The 15,886-nt window shown below is 35.6% G+C and overlaps 1 protein-coding gene across 5 annotated transcripts in view; it reads left to right on the forward strand.

The window, feature by feature from the left end:
* Nucleotides 1-15,886, forward strand: part of ATR (ATR checkpoint kinase) — a 129,499-nt gene that overhangs the window by 38,622 nt on the left and 74,991 nt on the right. For 4 of the 5 annotated variants that reach the window (XR_013528590.1, XM_035278080.3, XM_017965779.4 and 1 more), the window contains 5 exons: nucleotides 2,141-2,233; nucleotides 3,874-4,004; nucleotides 6,533-6,676; nucleotides 8,945-9,038; nucleotides 9,936-10,061. Coding sequence is in view for 4 of the 5 variants with exons in the window: in XM_035278080.3 (XP_035133971.3) it covers nucleotides 2,141-2,233; nucleotides 3,874-4,004; nucleotides 6,533-6,676; nucleotides 8,945-9,038; nucleotides 9,936-10,061 (588 nt within the window). In the remaining variant the exon portion in view is untranslated. The remainder of the gene's footprint in view (nucleotides 1-2,140; nucleotides 2,234-3,873; nucleotides 4,005-6,532; nucleotides 6,677-8,944; nucleotides 9,039-9,935; nucleotides 10,062-15,886) is intronic. The other variant, XM_035278081.3, reaches the window with a different exon arrangement.

The following is a 15,886-nucleotide window of genomic DNA, read 5'->3' on the forward strand; positions in this document are numbered from 1 at the left end:
CTAGGCATATGTAATAAGTATTTGGTGAGTAACAGATGGATAAAGTCAGATAATTGTCTGAATGCAAAAACTTTAATATTGGAATGTTGACATAGATTGTGTGATCTTTATTTGCTTTTTATTTAAGCAGCATAAGCTGGAACTATACAATTAGTGAATTGTGGCTTACCATGCTAAAGTTGAGCCTCAATCTAAATCAGAAGTTTGCAGAACAAAATGCAATTTCAAGTTTTAAAAACCAGATGATTTCCTGTGTTAAGCAAGATAAAGATTTATCCTGACATCTAATCTGGAGAGGCTTATAGGATACCTCACTCCTCTCTATCGTATGGTAGCACATACCCTCCTACCCTTTTCTTGGCAATGCATGGAACCTGAAGATACCTAAGTCACATGCCTCAACATTAAGCAGTATAACTTTCTTAAAGAGTTCAAAATGCTTTAGTTGCTACTCATTCCCAGCTCTTTTGTTTGCTTCTTTCTTCTTCCTGTACATAAAAATATGAAACAGAAGAATATTCTTTTTTACAGAGTGGTCACATTCTCAGTTTGTAGTAATATGAACAAAGTGATTTAATACTTAACCATATACTAAGTGTTTAGTGAATGATATCTTTTTTTTTTTTTTGGAAGTAGTGTCTTGCTCTGTCACCCAGGCTGGATTGCAGTGGTGCGATCTCAGCTCACTGCAACCTCTGCCTCCTGCGCTTAAGTGATTTTCCCACCTCAGCCTCCTGAGTATCTGGGACCACAGGTGCGTGCCACCATGCCTGGCTAATTTTTTTGTAGAAACAGGGTTTTGCCATGTTACCCAGGCTGATCTCAAACTCCTGAGCTCAAGTAACACCTGCCTCGACCTCCCAAATTGCTGAGATTATAGGCATGAGCCACTGCACCTGGGCAATAAATGGTATCTTACTTAGCCTTTACAACTCTATGCAGTAGTTGGTTTTAGTGTTCACGTTTTACAGACTTGGAGGAATTAAGTAACTTATAGAACATAACACATTAGGAAGCGTCAAAATTAAGATTCAAACCTAGATTTGGCTGACTTAAAGCCCATGCCCTCTTCTCCAGGACCTTCTCTTAAGAAAGTGTTAACTCAGCCGAGCACGGTGGCTTATGCCTGTAATCCCAGCACTCTGGGAGGCCAAAGCAGGAGGATTGCTTGAGCCCAGGAGTTTGAGACCAGCCTTGGCAACACAGCAAAACCCCATCTCTACAAAAAATTAACTGGGCATGGTGGTGCATGCCTGTAGTCACAGGTACTCGGGAGGGTGAGCTGGGAGGATTGCTTGAGTCTAGGAGGTTGAAGGTGCAGTGAGTTGTGAATATGCCACTGCACTCCAGCCTAGGTGACAGATACCCTGGAGGGGGGTGGGGAAGAAAAGAACAGATGAGAAAAGAAAAAAAGAGAGAAATAAAGAAAGAAATAGGAAGGAAGGAACTCTGTTTAAGAAAAAAGAAAAAGGAGGAAAGAAAGGAAAGGAGGGAGGGAAGGAGGAAGAAAATCTGTTTAAGAAAAAAGGAAGAAAAAGAGAAAGGGAGGGAGAAAGGAAGGGAGGGAGGGAAGGGAAGGAGGGAGGGAGGGAGGAAGAAAGGAAAGAAGGGACGGAGAGAGGAAACTTCAGGAAACCCAAAGTGTCATGGATGATGATATCTAGCCTGCAGCTTTTGATGCCCATGATCTTGTACCACTTTTCCCCTATGTCAGATTATTATTCTGGTAGGATACCTTTTCCTTAATCAAGTACTTCTCTACCTTAGCTCTAAATGTTATAGAATAAGGACAGCTTCTAGTCTCCCTATTCTTCTTTTCATCTCCACTCTACATCCTGACATGAATCAGATCCTGAGAATCCCACCCGAGCTCACTCCATGATTAAAAAACTCATTTTCTCATTGTATTGTACTGTTTAATCATATGTTTTTATGGTGACTATAAATTATTTCATTAGTTTCTTTAAATATTGCATGTGAAGATATATGCTTTTGGAGAAACTTAATTCACCAAGTATTTATTTCTGATATGCTAATCTAGTTAAGTAAAATATAAATGACATTAATTAAATAATTAAAATGTCAATTTAAGAAATTCAGTTTGTATAAAGCTTACATATTATCTGTTTTTATTTCTTAGGCTGATTATTTACAACCCAAATTGTTAGGCATTTTGGCCTTTTTTAACATGCAGTTACTGAGTTCCAGTGTTGGCATTGAAGATAAGAAAATGGTAAGTAGTGATGGTTGAGTTTCAGTGTGCTACAATAGAATTTATACAGAATATAGATAAATTCTGCATCTAGCTACAAACATTCAAAGATGAGAAATAACCAAACATGACATTTGCTATTGCTGAACAACTTACATAAGCTTTTTGAGAGTCTAAAAATTGGAATTGTATTCGTTTTATTTAGTTTATGAGGGATAGAACACCCAACCCAAAGTAACCAAAAGGAACTTGTGGCTGTATAACAAAAAGTATAAGGAGCGTAGCTTTGGGCATAACTTGATTTTGCACTCAAAAAACTTCTCAGAATCAATCTTTTGGCTCAGATTCATCTAGATTGGCTCTATACTTAAGAGCCAGGTAATAAACTCAACAGCTTCAAACTCACACATCACAGCATCTAGTCCAGCACTGGAAGAAAGAGACCAGCAATCACTGAAAGCTCAAACAATAGTTGCATAATTGATTCTCCTTGGTTTAGATTGGTCTGGTGTGGGTCATGGCCCATGGTGTTTTTGAACACCGGAAATCTTTGGGTAATGTGATGTAAAGCAACTTTTATGTTTAAATGCTTGTGCCACAATGAAGTGTCATTATGATTGCTCTAAAAGTTGGCCACCATTGGAAATTTTTGGCCTGTAGATTGGAGTAGAATGTTAGATATTGGTGAAAGTTCATGTTGCTTTCCACCTCTGCAGTCAGTAAGATTACAGTAAAAACAAACAAAAAGCACCTACGAATGGAAGCTTTTATTTCAGTCTATATTTCCCCCTTATTATATAATCTTAAGGAGCCAAGAAAGACATATGATACTATATTACACTTCGCAAATTTCAGCATCCAGTGCCTGTTCTTTTGGTGTCAGCTAGTAAATTTAATCCCCCAAACAACTATTATTCCATCTACATGGCTTCTTTCTTATTGTTACCCCATTGCTATCCTAAGTGAGAGAATGGCCTTGAATCTAAGAAAACTAGAGTTTGTGTTGTAAACCATAAAGAGCTTGCATGCTTTAGTATATAAAGTAGACCCGAGAGTTTCTTTACCTCTTCATTATAAACTGGAGCTGCTGATGACAGATCTGGTTCTCTGTTTTTCTTGTGTTTCATTTTCTGAATATATCACTAGTTATTTTTTTTAACCAAATTCAGGGCATCTTGAATTTAGTATGATTAAGACAAAAATTTCCTTAACTATTGATCACTGTAAGTATTCCATTTACTTCAAAATTTTTTACAATCTTCTTAAATTCAAATGATTTTAATTGTTTGTTTTATATATATACACACACACATACATATATATTATAGCAGTTTGGGATAGATATGAAAGAAATTAAGCAATATGCGTTATACCCTTAATAAATTAGAAATTTTACTGTTCTAGAAGGATACTGGGACAAAATAACAAATCACTTTCAGGGGAAAGCAACAAAACAAAGAACTCAACTTGTATTCTTCAAATTCATAATTCCCACCTAAGAAATTGGACAAAACAAACTGGCCAACATTTATTTGCTCTTTTGCGTTATTTGAGAATAGATGACACCTTGATATTAGGTGGAAGGAACTTGTCCTTAGTGCTCATCTGCTTCTGGCAGCAAGTTTCTAACCTTTATTCTGAAGCACTGTTTGACTCTATAGGCCTTGAAAAGTTTGATGTCTTTGATGAATTTAATGGGACCCAAACATGTCAGTTCTGTGAGAGTGAAGATGATGACCACACTGAGAACTGGCCTTCGATTCAAGGATGATTTTCCTGAATTGTGTTGCAGGTAAATGACTGCCCGAGTTTTTTAATTTTTTTTTTTTTTTTTACATTTTCCAGTAGTATTAACGTGAATTATTATCTCTTTGAGGGAAATTGGGTTCAAATAATAAATAATTAAGGTAGAAAGTTTATTTATTTGTATTGAAAAAAAGATTGTATTTACTTCTTTAAAACATTTTACCATGGAAATCTTTTAATATACTGGGAAATAGAAGAATTATTAATGAACCTATTTTTCAACCGTAGCAGTTATCAATATTGCTAGTCTTTTTTTCTCCACGTCTACCTTTTTTACTGTTAGTTGGGGTGTTTTAGAGAAGATCCTAGAATCTTATTATTGTATTTGTGAATACTTTAGATCTATCTAATTGATGAGGGCATTTTAAAAAACCTTCATTAATTATTATATTTAGCAGGATTAATAGAAATTTCTAATCTAAAACTCAGTCCATATTCATATTTTCTCCAGTTGTCTCAAAGGTATTTTTCCCAAAGATGTTGTATATGTCATGTTGTGTATGTAATTTCCCAGAGACGTTTGTATGTATCATTGTTTCTCGAACTAGACTCTAAATGAGGTTTACATATGTATATTTGGTTACCTCCCTGGCTCCTTAAGTGTCTCTTGTAAACAGCCTCATCCCTTAAATTCCCTACCCACACGTTTTACTTATTTTAGTCTCTTAAGATTTTAGGATTTGGGATTTGGCAAACAGCTGATTTAACTTTTCTATCTTTTCTTTCCTCCCTGTTTTTTTCTATAAATAGGTACCTAGATATAGATCCTTGATTAAATTTAGGTTCAATTTATTATCATAATGTACCTCATAGGTGAGGCTTTGTGCTTCTGTTTTGGTATAGTATGAGCCATATAATGATATCTGGTTGTCCACTTTTAGTAATGGTAAGATTAGTAGATTTTATCAACCTGAGGAATTTTATTATAAAATTCCTCATTAATCTTTATCTGATTATTTTAACATTAATTAATCATCATTGCCTAAGTCCATTATTTCATTACAGTTGATAAAATAATGATTTTCTAATTTTATTATTCATTCTGTATTACTAGGTGGGATTCTTATTAAAACAAAATTCCTCAAAATTTGGCTAGCTGGGCATGATTGTTCATATCTGTAGTCCCAGCTGCTTAGGAAGCTGAGGCAGAAGAATCACTTGAGCCTAGGAGTTTGAGTCTAGCCTGGGCAACATAGCAGGACCTTGTCTTTAAAAACAAAACAACCATAGTTCATATAGGAAGAGCAGTTCATAAATGCTTACTATTTCCTTTTAGTAATCAGAGGATAGGTTTGTGTTATAGCAACCTACAGTGAAGTTTTTCTTCTTTTATAATTTTGATTACATAGATTTTTATAAATTTGATGAATTTTTATCCATTAACATCACTACTCTTTTTTATTGCTGCAATTGTCCCATCTTAAACAAGTAGAAATCCTTTCAAGATGGTATCTATGACTTTTGATATGACCTCCATTAATCTCTTATAGATTCTCTGCTTTTTGGCATGACAAGATGACCTGGGCTCACCTTGAATATTTCCTGCCCCTGAGTCAGAATCAGTGATTTTCTTCAAGGAACCCTGGCTGTGGTTCCTTTGAGCCCAGATTAATTCCCCGTATAGGCACTCATCCGGCCTACTGTCATTACTTCTAAGTCTTAAGTGAATATAGCTACTAGAAAATTTTTGTAAAGAGAAAAAGATTGTGAGTTTATGTGTATATTGCTAATACAGTAAAGATCACATAGTTTTGACTTAACTCTTTGGTTTTACATTATATTTCTTAACAGTTATTTTTTGTTCCTAATGATTTATATTACACATTTACTTAATTTTTCTTTCTGTGTATATATATATATATTATATATATATATATATCTTTAAAATGACAATTTCAATATTACTGCCAATAGTAAGAAAGCTGAGTGCAGTTTAAGCTTCTTGGAGGCTATTTTTGTCAATAAAGACAAAAAGAGGTGTATCCTGTTAGAGATGTACAGTCAGAATATGTTTTAAAATCATGTGAAGTAATTGTTTTCTGTGTGCACCTGCTGCCAACTTAATATTTGTTTAAGTTTGTTTAAAAAGTTTAAGGCTTGCTTTTTCCCTGTATTTTATTTAATTTAAAAAATTATATAAAACATTTGCATAGTCCCAAATTCAAATCTGTACAATAGATTATACTCAGAAATCTAGATTCCAATTCTGACCTCTACAGATATCTTTTTTTATTACTTTTTGTATATCCACTCTTTGTAAAAAAAAATAAGCAAATGCACACACATACATTTTTTTCTATTAATTCTGCCCCAAACACTGTTTTTCATCTTGCTTTTTTGGCTTCATATAATTTGGACATCACTTCATTTGAATATATAGCACTGATCTTATTCCATCTTTAAAGCTGCCTTTTAATCTGTTGTTTGTATATATCATGTGTCTACAACTAATTGATAGAGCGTTACAAATAGTAAAACTAATGGGACTTGATTTCTATTTGTTTTTTCACATAGAGCTTGGGACTGCTTTGTTCGTTGCCTGGATCATGCTTGTCTGGGCTCCCTTCTCAGTCATGTAATAGTAGCTTTGTTACCACTTATACACATCCAGCCTAAAGAAACTACAGCTATCTTTCACTACCTCATAATTGAAAACAGGTATTGTAACTGAAATTAGCAGTAAAATAACTTTTTAAACTGTGTTTTTAGGTTTCAAGGTATTAGAATTACTGATGGTAATGTGAAACTGTCACTTTTTTAAGTTTCCGGGTTCATCAATAAACAAAAGTAGTTGGCATGTAATTACATATTGAAATGATGCTATTGCAGTTGAGGCATTGCTTCTATAATAATTACTTCTAAAACTCACTAATTAATAGGTGAGCAGTAAAAAATCATTTTTCATCAATTCCATAAATGTGAAACCTAATTTACCTTTCTTCTCACAGCCAAAAGGCAGACAGTTGAATAGCATGAGAAAGGTTAGGAGAGATACCTACTTTCTGCAGCTTACCTTAGTTGAAACCCTTATTACTTTATTGCATTAAGCTTTGAACCAGCTTCTCTCTCTTCCTTTAAGCTTTATCACTTTTATTGATACTGTTACTAGAACTGTGCTTTTTAAATATCTCTTTATCGGTATCATTCCAGCATACAAAGGCATTCTGAGAGTCTCCATTTCCTAATTGATAAATTCTAAATTGCTTAGCTTGATATTGAAGCCTTTCTAAAAATCTGGCCACCCAGTATTTCTTATTTTCTTTCCCCATAATTTTTCAAAACAGACATTAGATTATAACCAATGTGGACTGCTATTGACAGAACATATATTATTCTTTCCCACTTGTATGTTTAATTCAGGCTGCTTTTTAGACTGGGATGTCTTTCTATATATTTTTAATTTTTTTCTATGATTTTACTTACGTTATATATGATCATTCCTTTGCTTGTGAAAAGTTGGGATTGAAGTACTACCTATTTACCTATTCACCCATATGCTATTGCTGGTCCCTTTTGTCAGTTGCAGTAACCATCTAATGAGGGAGAAATCATAAAAGAAGGAAAAGTTAATGTGCTTTTATTTAATTAAAATACTTTTATTTTGATATTTTTGTATTCTGTACATGACGAAACAACAAAATCAATTTAGATTTTGGGACAGCTTTTCAAGTACCTTTTAAACTTTTGTAAATAGTCGTATTTTTGCTGTTTATTACAGAAGTATCATTTCTCCACCTTTTTCATAATCATAAGAAAAATCCCAACCAGGCATGATGGCTCATGCCAACAATACCAACACTATGGGAGGACAAGGCAACAGGATTGCTTGAGGCCAGGAGCCTGGGCAACATAGTGAGAACCCCATTTCTACAAGAAATACAGAAACATTAAAAAAAAATTTAAAAAGAGCCTGTAATCCCAGCTGCTACAGGCTGACACACGAGGCTTGCTTGAGCCCAGGAGTTTGAGGCTGCAGTGAGTTATGATCATGCCACTACAAGATAGAAGACCTTAAACTTGCTGAATGAAGGCATTGCCTTGGCTTTGTTTATTGTTGCATCCCCAGTGACTAGCAGACATACTTAGCATGTAGTAGCCCATAGTAGTTATTTAATACATATTTATTGTATGAGTTAACAAACACTAGGATTTAGAAACATTTACATTTGGACCCAGAAAGGTAAGAGTATTTATTATATTGGAAGGAAATTAAGAATTTTTTGCCCTGATAAGGATTATTTATATATTTTTTTCTATAATTCTTCATGATAATTTATGTATTGAGGTAGTCTTTGGCTGTCTATTGCTACATTCCAAATCACTCCAAAACGTAGTATCTTAAAACAATGAGCTTTTAAGCTCATAATTTTGCAATCTGGGCTGTGCTCAGCTGGTCAGTTCTATTGATCTTACAAGTGGTCACATTCAGCTGGCAGGTAGACTGGGCTGGGCCTCTCTGTCATTCTGTTTGGTCTCAGAGCCTCCGTCTCTGCACTGTGATCTATCCGTATTGGTGGCCACACTTCTTACATAGTGACTCAGGGCTCTCCAGAACACACAAATGGAAACTTGTAGGCATTTTTAACACCTAGATCCCAAACTGGTACAGCATATCTTCTGCCATAGTCTGTTTGCTAAAGCAAGTCAACACTCAGCCCCAGCTTGAAAAGGAAGGGACTGTATATACGGGTTTGTATGCTGAGAAACATGGTTTATTGTAGCATTATTATAGAGTGATTTTCATAACTTTGGTCATTTTCCACTATTAATTTAGCTGAGCATCTTAGAGTTAGAAAATACTTTGTAGCTCAGTAATCAACTAGCACTTTGAATTATGAATTAAATTGGACTTAGTTTCAACTTTTGCTTTACATTTTTTTAGTATTACTATTCTTGGCAAATTATTCTTTTTATTCCAACTATTAGGGATGCTGTGCAAGATTTTCTTCATGAAATATATTTTTTACCTGATCATCCAGAATTAAAAAGGATAAAAGCAGTTCTCCAGGAATACAGAAAGGTATTTGATTTTTAATTTGTGGTTTAGGAGATCATTAATATAGAATTATTCCAAACTTCCAATACATTGAATAAAGATCCTTTAGGATCATATTTAGGGATAATGTAGTCCTATTATGATGGCTAATTCCTGGTGAGTAGATAAAACTACCATGAATCCATGACTTTTGGAGGGAAGTTTTAGCATTTAGATTAAAGATGTAATAGCATTAGATAGAAGAGAGAATGAAAAATACTGTTTTTATGCCTTTACTACCCAGACTGAAGTGTCCTTACTTATTGTCCCAAAAAGAAGAGCTACCCATAGCTGCATGCCCTAAGAGAAGAAAGGAAAGCTGTGGGAAGATTCTAGTTCTGTTGTCCTACAAACCATGTGCAGAAATTTCAGATCTGAATGATTCCTGAGATTTGGAAGGGGAATAATCTATAATTCCAGCATCTTAAGTCTAGTGAGCTCCCTAAAATTATAAAGATGTTAATGGTGATTTTGTAGCACTTCTGGGTAGAAAGTGGAATACCTGACCTTGGGTGTCACGGTGGGTAGTGAAAGGAAGTGAATTACCTATATAATCCCATGGACCTGGTTCAAAGCTGTTATGTAGCCCTGTGTAAATTAAGGGAGACTAGGCTTACACTTTCTGTCAAGAAGCATTTATTTTAGGTAAGTAAATTCTTATTTATTTTCTCCAGGTATAAAAATTTTACAATGAAATCCCTTTCCCTCAGAATTACTAAAAATGACACATGCTATACAAAGGAAGATATGGAAGTTGTAATTACTTTTAAAAGTTGATTTAGGGTATAATTTAATGGTAACTATATAGGGAATTCAGGCCTTTGGAAATGGTTGTTAAAATAGTCAATTAATAAGGTATGTCTCTCTGTGCTTTGTGTTTAGGAGACCTCTGAGAGCACTGATCTTCAAACAACCCTTCAGCTCTCTATGAAGGCCATTCAACATGAAAATGTCGATGTTCGTATTCATGCTCTTACGAGCTTGAAAGAAACCTTGTATAAAAATCAGGTATGCTAAGATGCTATATTTAAAAATGTATAGTGAAGAAAGGTTGACGGTTTAAAGAAAATACGACAGAATGACATTTTTGTTTGAGATTTAGTGAAAGAAGAAATTTTTGTTTTACCTGAATTATCAGATCTGACTGGGAGTTAGGAATCCGTGCAATGCCCTTTGAGCTTGAATCCCAGGGATTTGCAGTTTTTTGTTGTTTTTTAAGGATCATGATTTGATGGTTATATTTTAGGTTACTGTATCTTCCTAAGTGAAGATGTATATAGTTGTATAGCAGCAGTTTATGTAAGTCTTCTCACATATTTCCTATGGATATATGTTATATGAAATGTCAGCAATTTTGCCATTGTACATTTTGACTGAATTAACTGTTAGTTTTAAAGAAGCTAAATCTTTAAGTTTACTTTTTCAAGGGGCTAGTGAACTTTATTCTTTTCTTTGGCAACATAATGTAGATTATCCCTAAATTTGATGATAGTGAGAACTGATATTTAAAATACCAGATCACTGTATATGAAAATTGGAAAAAATTTAACTGAATTACTACTCATTTTTGCATAACTAGAACCTATTCTGGTAAGATGTGAGAGCCTTAGACCCTCATGAATTTTGGGATTACCATTCTTTAATGGAAGGGTTATATTTTCTTCCATTGATAGAAGCAAACACTTAGGACAAAAGATATGCATGATGGTAATGAGCACATGTTTCTGGGGCAGTGAGTTTGTATAACCAGTGTGGCTAGCAGCCACTGTGGAGCTGATCCCAACAGAGAGAAGGAGCCTTGAATCTCCTCTAGGTTAAGTGTTATACCTTCCTGACTGTAGATGTGCATTATTAATGTTACAGTCTCTATTCCTGCTCGAAACTACCCAGTGCTTGCCCCTAGCCCCATATCTTTACTTGGTTTTCAGGTAACTGAAAGAACTTTTAGCCATCTAATTTAATACAGAGATTTATGAATCACAAAGGTTTTCTCCTCTTTGCATGGAGGTTTTCTAGTTTATTTCCAAGCAGATGGCATGGTCGTGGTCTAACATCAGGAAACTTGACCTTGATCGTCACTTCCTAGATGTAAATAACTAAATCTGACAATTTGAGGAGATTTTTTTACAGTCTTAGGGAAAAGCCACAGCTGCCCCACTTTGCCTCCTGGATCATAAAAGATAAATCATATCTGGCAAGTCCTTTACAAGGATTCCTTCAATGTAAAGCCCCGATGTTAATAGAGTACCTAGACAGAATCAGAAGGGAAGTGTCCTTGCAGGAGTCTTGAGTAGTCTGATTAAGATATAATAGTCATATATTATTATGGGATTTTTTAAAGTAAGGATTAATGTAGTTTATCGTCTATATCTGGATAAATTTATGGCACACTGGTAAGAAAAAACTAAAGGCAAGGAAGATTGGAAGATCCATGGAGAGGTAAGAAAAGAATGAATATCCAGAAACACGTGTCTTCGCAACCATACTCCAGCAGACATTGGCCCAAAACACCTGGGAATAGAGAAGGAAATGTGTTCTTTCTCAATTGTGGTGAGAAGATAACAGTAAAGTTGAAGACAGTTGAGTTAAGACTTGGAATAGTACTGTCCAAAGGACCTTCCTGAGAGGATGAAAATATTCTGTATCTGTACTCTTCGGCAGTAGCTACTAGCCACATGCGGCTCTCTTGAGCACTTGAAATATATGCTTAAACATTATATTCTGAGGAGCAGAATTTTTAATTATATTTAATTTTGCTTAATTTAAATTTATTTATTTTTAGAGGTAGGGTCTTTCTAGTACAGAGGTGTGATAATAGCTCCCTGCAGCCTCAAAATCCTGGGATCGAGCAATTCTCCCACTTCAGCCTCCTGAGTGGCTAAGATTACAGCTGTGTGTCACCATACTCACCTAATTTTTTAAAATTTATTTTTATTTTTTAGAGATGGGGTCTTGCTGTGTTGCCCAGGCTTGTCTTGATCTCCTGGCCTTAAGCAGTCCTCTTGTCTGGGCCTCCCAAAGTACAGTGATTACAGGTGTGAGTCACTGTACCTGGCCTAATTTAAATTTAAATAGCCACATGTGGATAGTAGCTATTGGATTGGACAGTGCAGCTCTACAAGTTGGTTGAACCTACAGCAGTACCACCAGAGCATGAAACTGGCATAAAATAAGAGGATTAGAAGCCAGAGTCTTTGTAGTCAAAACTCTTAAAGTCCATGAGACAACAAATGCCAAAGATCCTGTTTTAGAGTTTATTTATTTATTTTTAATTATTATACTGTAAGTTCTTGGATATATGTGCAGAATGTGCAGGTTTGTTACCTGTGCCATGTGCCATGGTGGTTTGTTGCATCCATCACCCTGGCATCTACATTAGGTATTTCTCCTAATGCTGTCTCTCCCCTAGCCTGCCAACCTCTGCTATCCCTCCCCTAGCCTTCCGCCCTCTGACAGGCCCCGATTTGTGATGTTCCCCTCCCTGTGTCCATGTGTTCTCATTGTTCTACATCCACTTATGAGTGAGAACATGTGGTGTTTGGTTTTCTGTTCTTGTGTCAGTTTGCTGAGAATGATGGTTTCCAGCTTCATCCATATCCCTGCAAAGGACGTGAACTCATCCCTTTTTATGGCTGCATAGTATTACATAGTGTATATATGCCACATTTTCTTTATGCAGTCTATCACTGATGGGCATTTGGGTTGGTTCCCAATCTTTGCAATTGCGAACAGTGCTGCAGTGAACATAGTATATGTGTCTTTATAATAGAATGGTTTATAATCCTTTGGGTATATACTCAGTAATGGGATTGCTGGGTCAAATGGTATTTCTAATTCTAGATCTGTAAGGATTTGCCACACCGTCTTCTACAATGGTTAAAGTAATTTACACTCCCACCAACAGTGTAAAAGCATTCCTATTTTGCTACATCCCCTCCAGCATCTGTCATCTGCTGATTTTTAATGATTGCCATTCTAACTGGCATGAGATGGTATCTCAATGTGGTTTTGGTTTGCATTTCTCTAATGACCAGTGATGATGAGCTTTTTTTCATATGTTTGTTGGCAGCATAAATGTCTTCTTTTGAGAAGTGTCTGTTCATATCCTTCACCCACTTTTTGATGGGGTTGTTTTTTTCTTGTAAATTTATTTAAATTATCCGTAGATTCTGGATATTAGCCCTTTATCAGATGGGTGGATTGCAAAAATTTTTTGCCATTCTCTTGGTTGCCAGTTCACTCTAATGGTATTTTCCTTTGCTGTGCAGAAGCTTTTTAGTTTAATTAGGTCCCATTTGTCAATTTTGGCTTTTGTTGCTATTGCTTTTCGTGTTTTAGTCATGAAGTCCTTGCCCATGCCTTTGTCCTGGATGATATGGCCTAGGTTTTCCTCTAGGGTTTTTATGGTGTTAGGTCTTATGTTTAAATCTTTAATCCATCTGGAGTTAATTTTTGTATAAGGTATAAGGAAAGGATCCAGTTTCAGCTTTCTGCATATGGCTAGCCAGTTTTCCCAGCACCATTTATTAAATAGGGAATTCTTTCCCCATTGCTTGTTTCTTTCAGGTTTGACAAAGATCAGATGGTTGTAGATGTGTGGTGTTACTTCTGAGGCCTCTGTTCTGTTCCACTGGTCTATATCTCTGTTTTGGTACCAGTACCATGCTGTTTTGATTACTATAGCCTTGTAGTATAGTTTGAAGTCAGGTAGCGTGATGCCTCCAGCTTTGTGGTGTTTTTTTTTTTTTTTTTTTTTTTTTTTTTTTCTTGGTATTGTTTTAGCTATGTGGGCTCTTTTTTGGTTCCATGTGAAATTTAAGGTGTTTTTTTTTCCAATTCTGTGAAGAAAGTCAATGGTAGCTTCATAGGGATAGCACTGAATCTAAATTACTTAAGGCACTATGGCCATTTTCACGATACTGATTTTTCTTAACTGTGAGCATGGAATGTTTTTCCATCTGTTTGTGTCCTCTCTTATTTCCTTGAGCAGTGGCTTGTAGTTCTCCTTGAAGAGGTCCTTCACATCCCTTGTTAGTTGTATTCATAGGTATTTTATTCTCTTTGTAGCAGTTGTGAATGGGAATTCACTCATTATTTGGCTGTTAGTCTGTTATTGTTGTATAGGAATGCTTGTGATTTTTGCACATTGATTTTATATCCTGAGACTTTGCTGAAGTTGCTTATCAGCTTAAGGAGATTTTGGGCTGAGACAATGGGATCTTCTAAATATACAGTCATGTCATCTGCAAATAGAGACAATTTGACTTCCTCTTTTCCTATTTGAATACCTTTATTTCTTTTTCTTGCCTGATTGCCCTGGCCAGAACTTCCAATACTGTGTTGAATAGGAGTGGTGAGAGAGGGCATCCTTGTCTTGTGCCAGTTTTCGAAGGGAATCCTTCCAGTTCTTTCCTATTCAGTATGATATTGGCTGTGGGTTTGTCATGAATAGTTTTTATTACTTGAGATACATTCCATCAATACCTAGTTTATTTTTAGCATGGAGGGCTGGTGAATTTTGTCGAAGGCCTTCTCTGCATCTATTGAGATAATAATGTGATTTTTGTCTTTGGTTCTATATAGGTAATGGGTTATGTTTATTGATTTGCGTATGTTGAACCAGCCTTACATCCCAGGGATGAAGCCAACTTGATGGTGATGGATAAGCTTTTTGATGTGTGCTGTTGCAATCTGTTTGCTGCCAGTATTTTATTGAGGATTTTCACATTGATGTTCATCATGGATATAGGCCTGAAATTTTCCTTTTTAGTTTTGGCTGTGCTAGGTTTTAGTATCAGGATGATGTTGGTCTCATAAAATGAGTTAGGGAGGATTCCCTCTTCTTATATTGTTTGAAATAGTTTCAGAAGGAATGGTACCAGCTACTCTATGTATCTCTGGTAGAATTCAGCCATGAATCTAACTGGTCCTGGACTTTTTTTGGTTGGTAGGCTATTAATTGCTGCCTCAATTTCAGACCTGTTATTGGTCTATTCAGGGATTCGACTTCTTCTGGTTTAGTCTTGGGAGGGTGTAAGTGTCCAGGAACTTGTCCATTTCTTCTTGATTTTCTGGTTTATTTGCATAGATGTGTTTATAGTATTCTCTGATTGGTAGTTTGTATTTCTGTGGCTTCAGTGGTGATAGCCCTTTATCATTTTTTATTGCATCTATTTGATTCTTCTCTCTTTTCTTCTTTATTAGTCTGGCTAGCAGTCTATCTATTTTATTGATCTTTTCAAAAAACCAGCTCCTGGAGTCATTGATTTTTTCGAAGGGTTTTTTTGTGTGTGTGTGTGTCTTTTTCTCCTTCAGTATTCTGCTCTTAACCTTAGTTATTTCTTGTCTTCTGCTAGCTTTTGAATTTGTTTGATCTTGCTCCTCTAGTTCTTTTAATCGTTAGGGTGTCAATTTTAGATCTTTCCTGGTTTTTCTTGTGGGCATTTAAGTGCTATAAATTTCCCTCTCAACACTGCTTTAAATGTGTCCCAGAGATTCTGGTACGTTGTATCTTCATTCTCATTGGTTTCAGAGAACATCTTTATTTCTGCCTTCATGTCATTATTTATCCAGTAGTCATTCAGGAGCAGGTTGTTCAGTTTCCAGGTAATTGTGTGGTTTTGAGTGAGTCTCTTAATCCTAAATTCTAATTTGTTTGCATTGTGGTCTGAAAGAATGTTATGATTTCCGTTCTCTTGCATTTGCTGAGGAACGTTTTCTAATTATGAGGTCAATTTTATAATAAGTGTGATGTAGTGCTGAGAAGAATGTATATTCTGTGGATTTGGCATGGAGGGTTCTGTAGATGTCTATTAGGTCCACTTGGTCCAGAT

This window comes from Callithrix jacchus, chromosome 17 (assembly GCF_049354715.1).
Source record: "Callithrix jacchus isolate 240 chromosome 17, calJac240_pri, whole genome shotgun sequence".
NCBI lineage: Eukaryota > Metazoa > Chordata > Mammalia > Primates > Cebidae > Callithrix > Callithrix jacchus.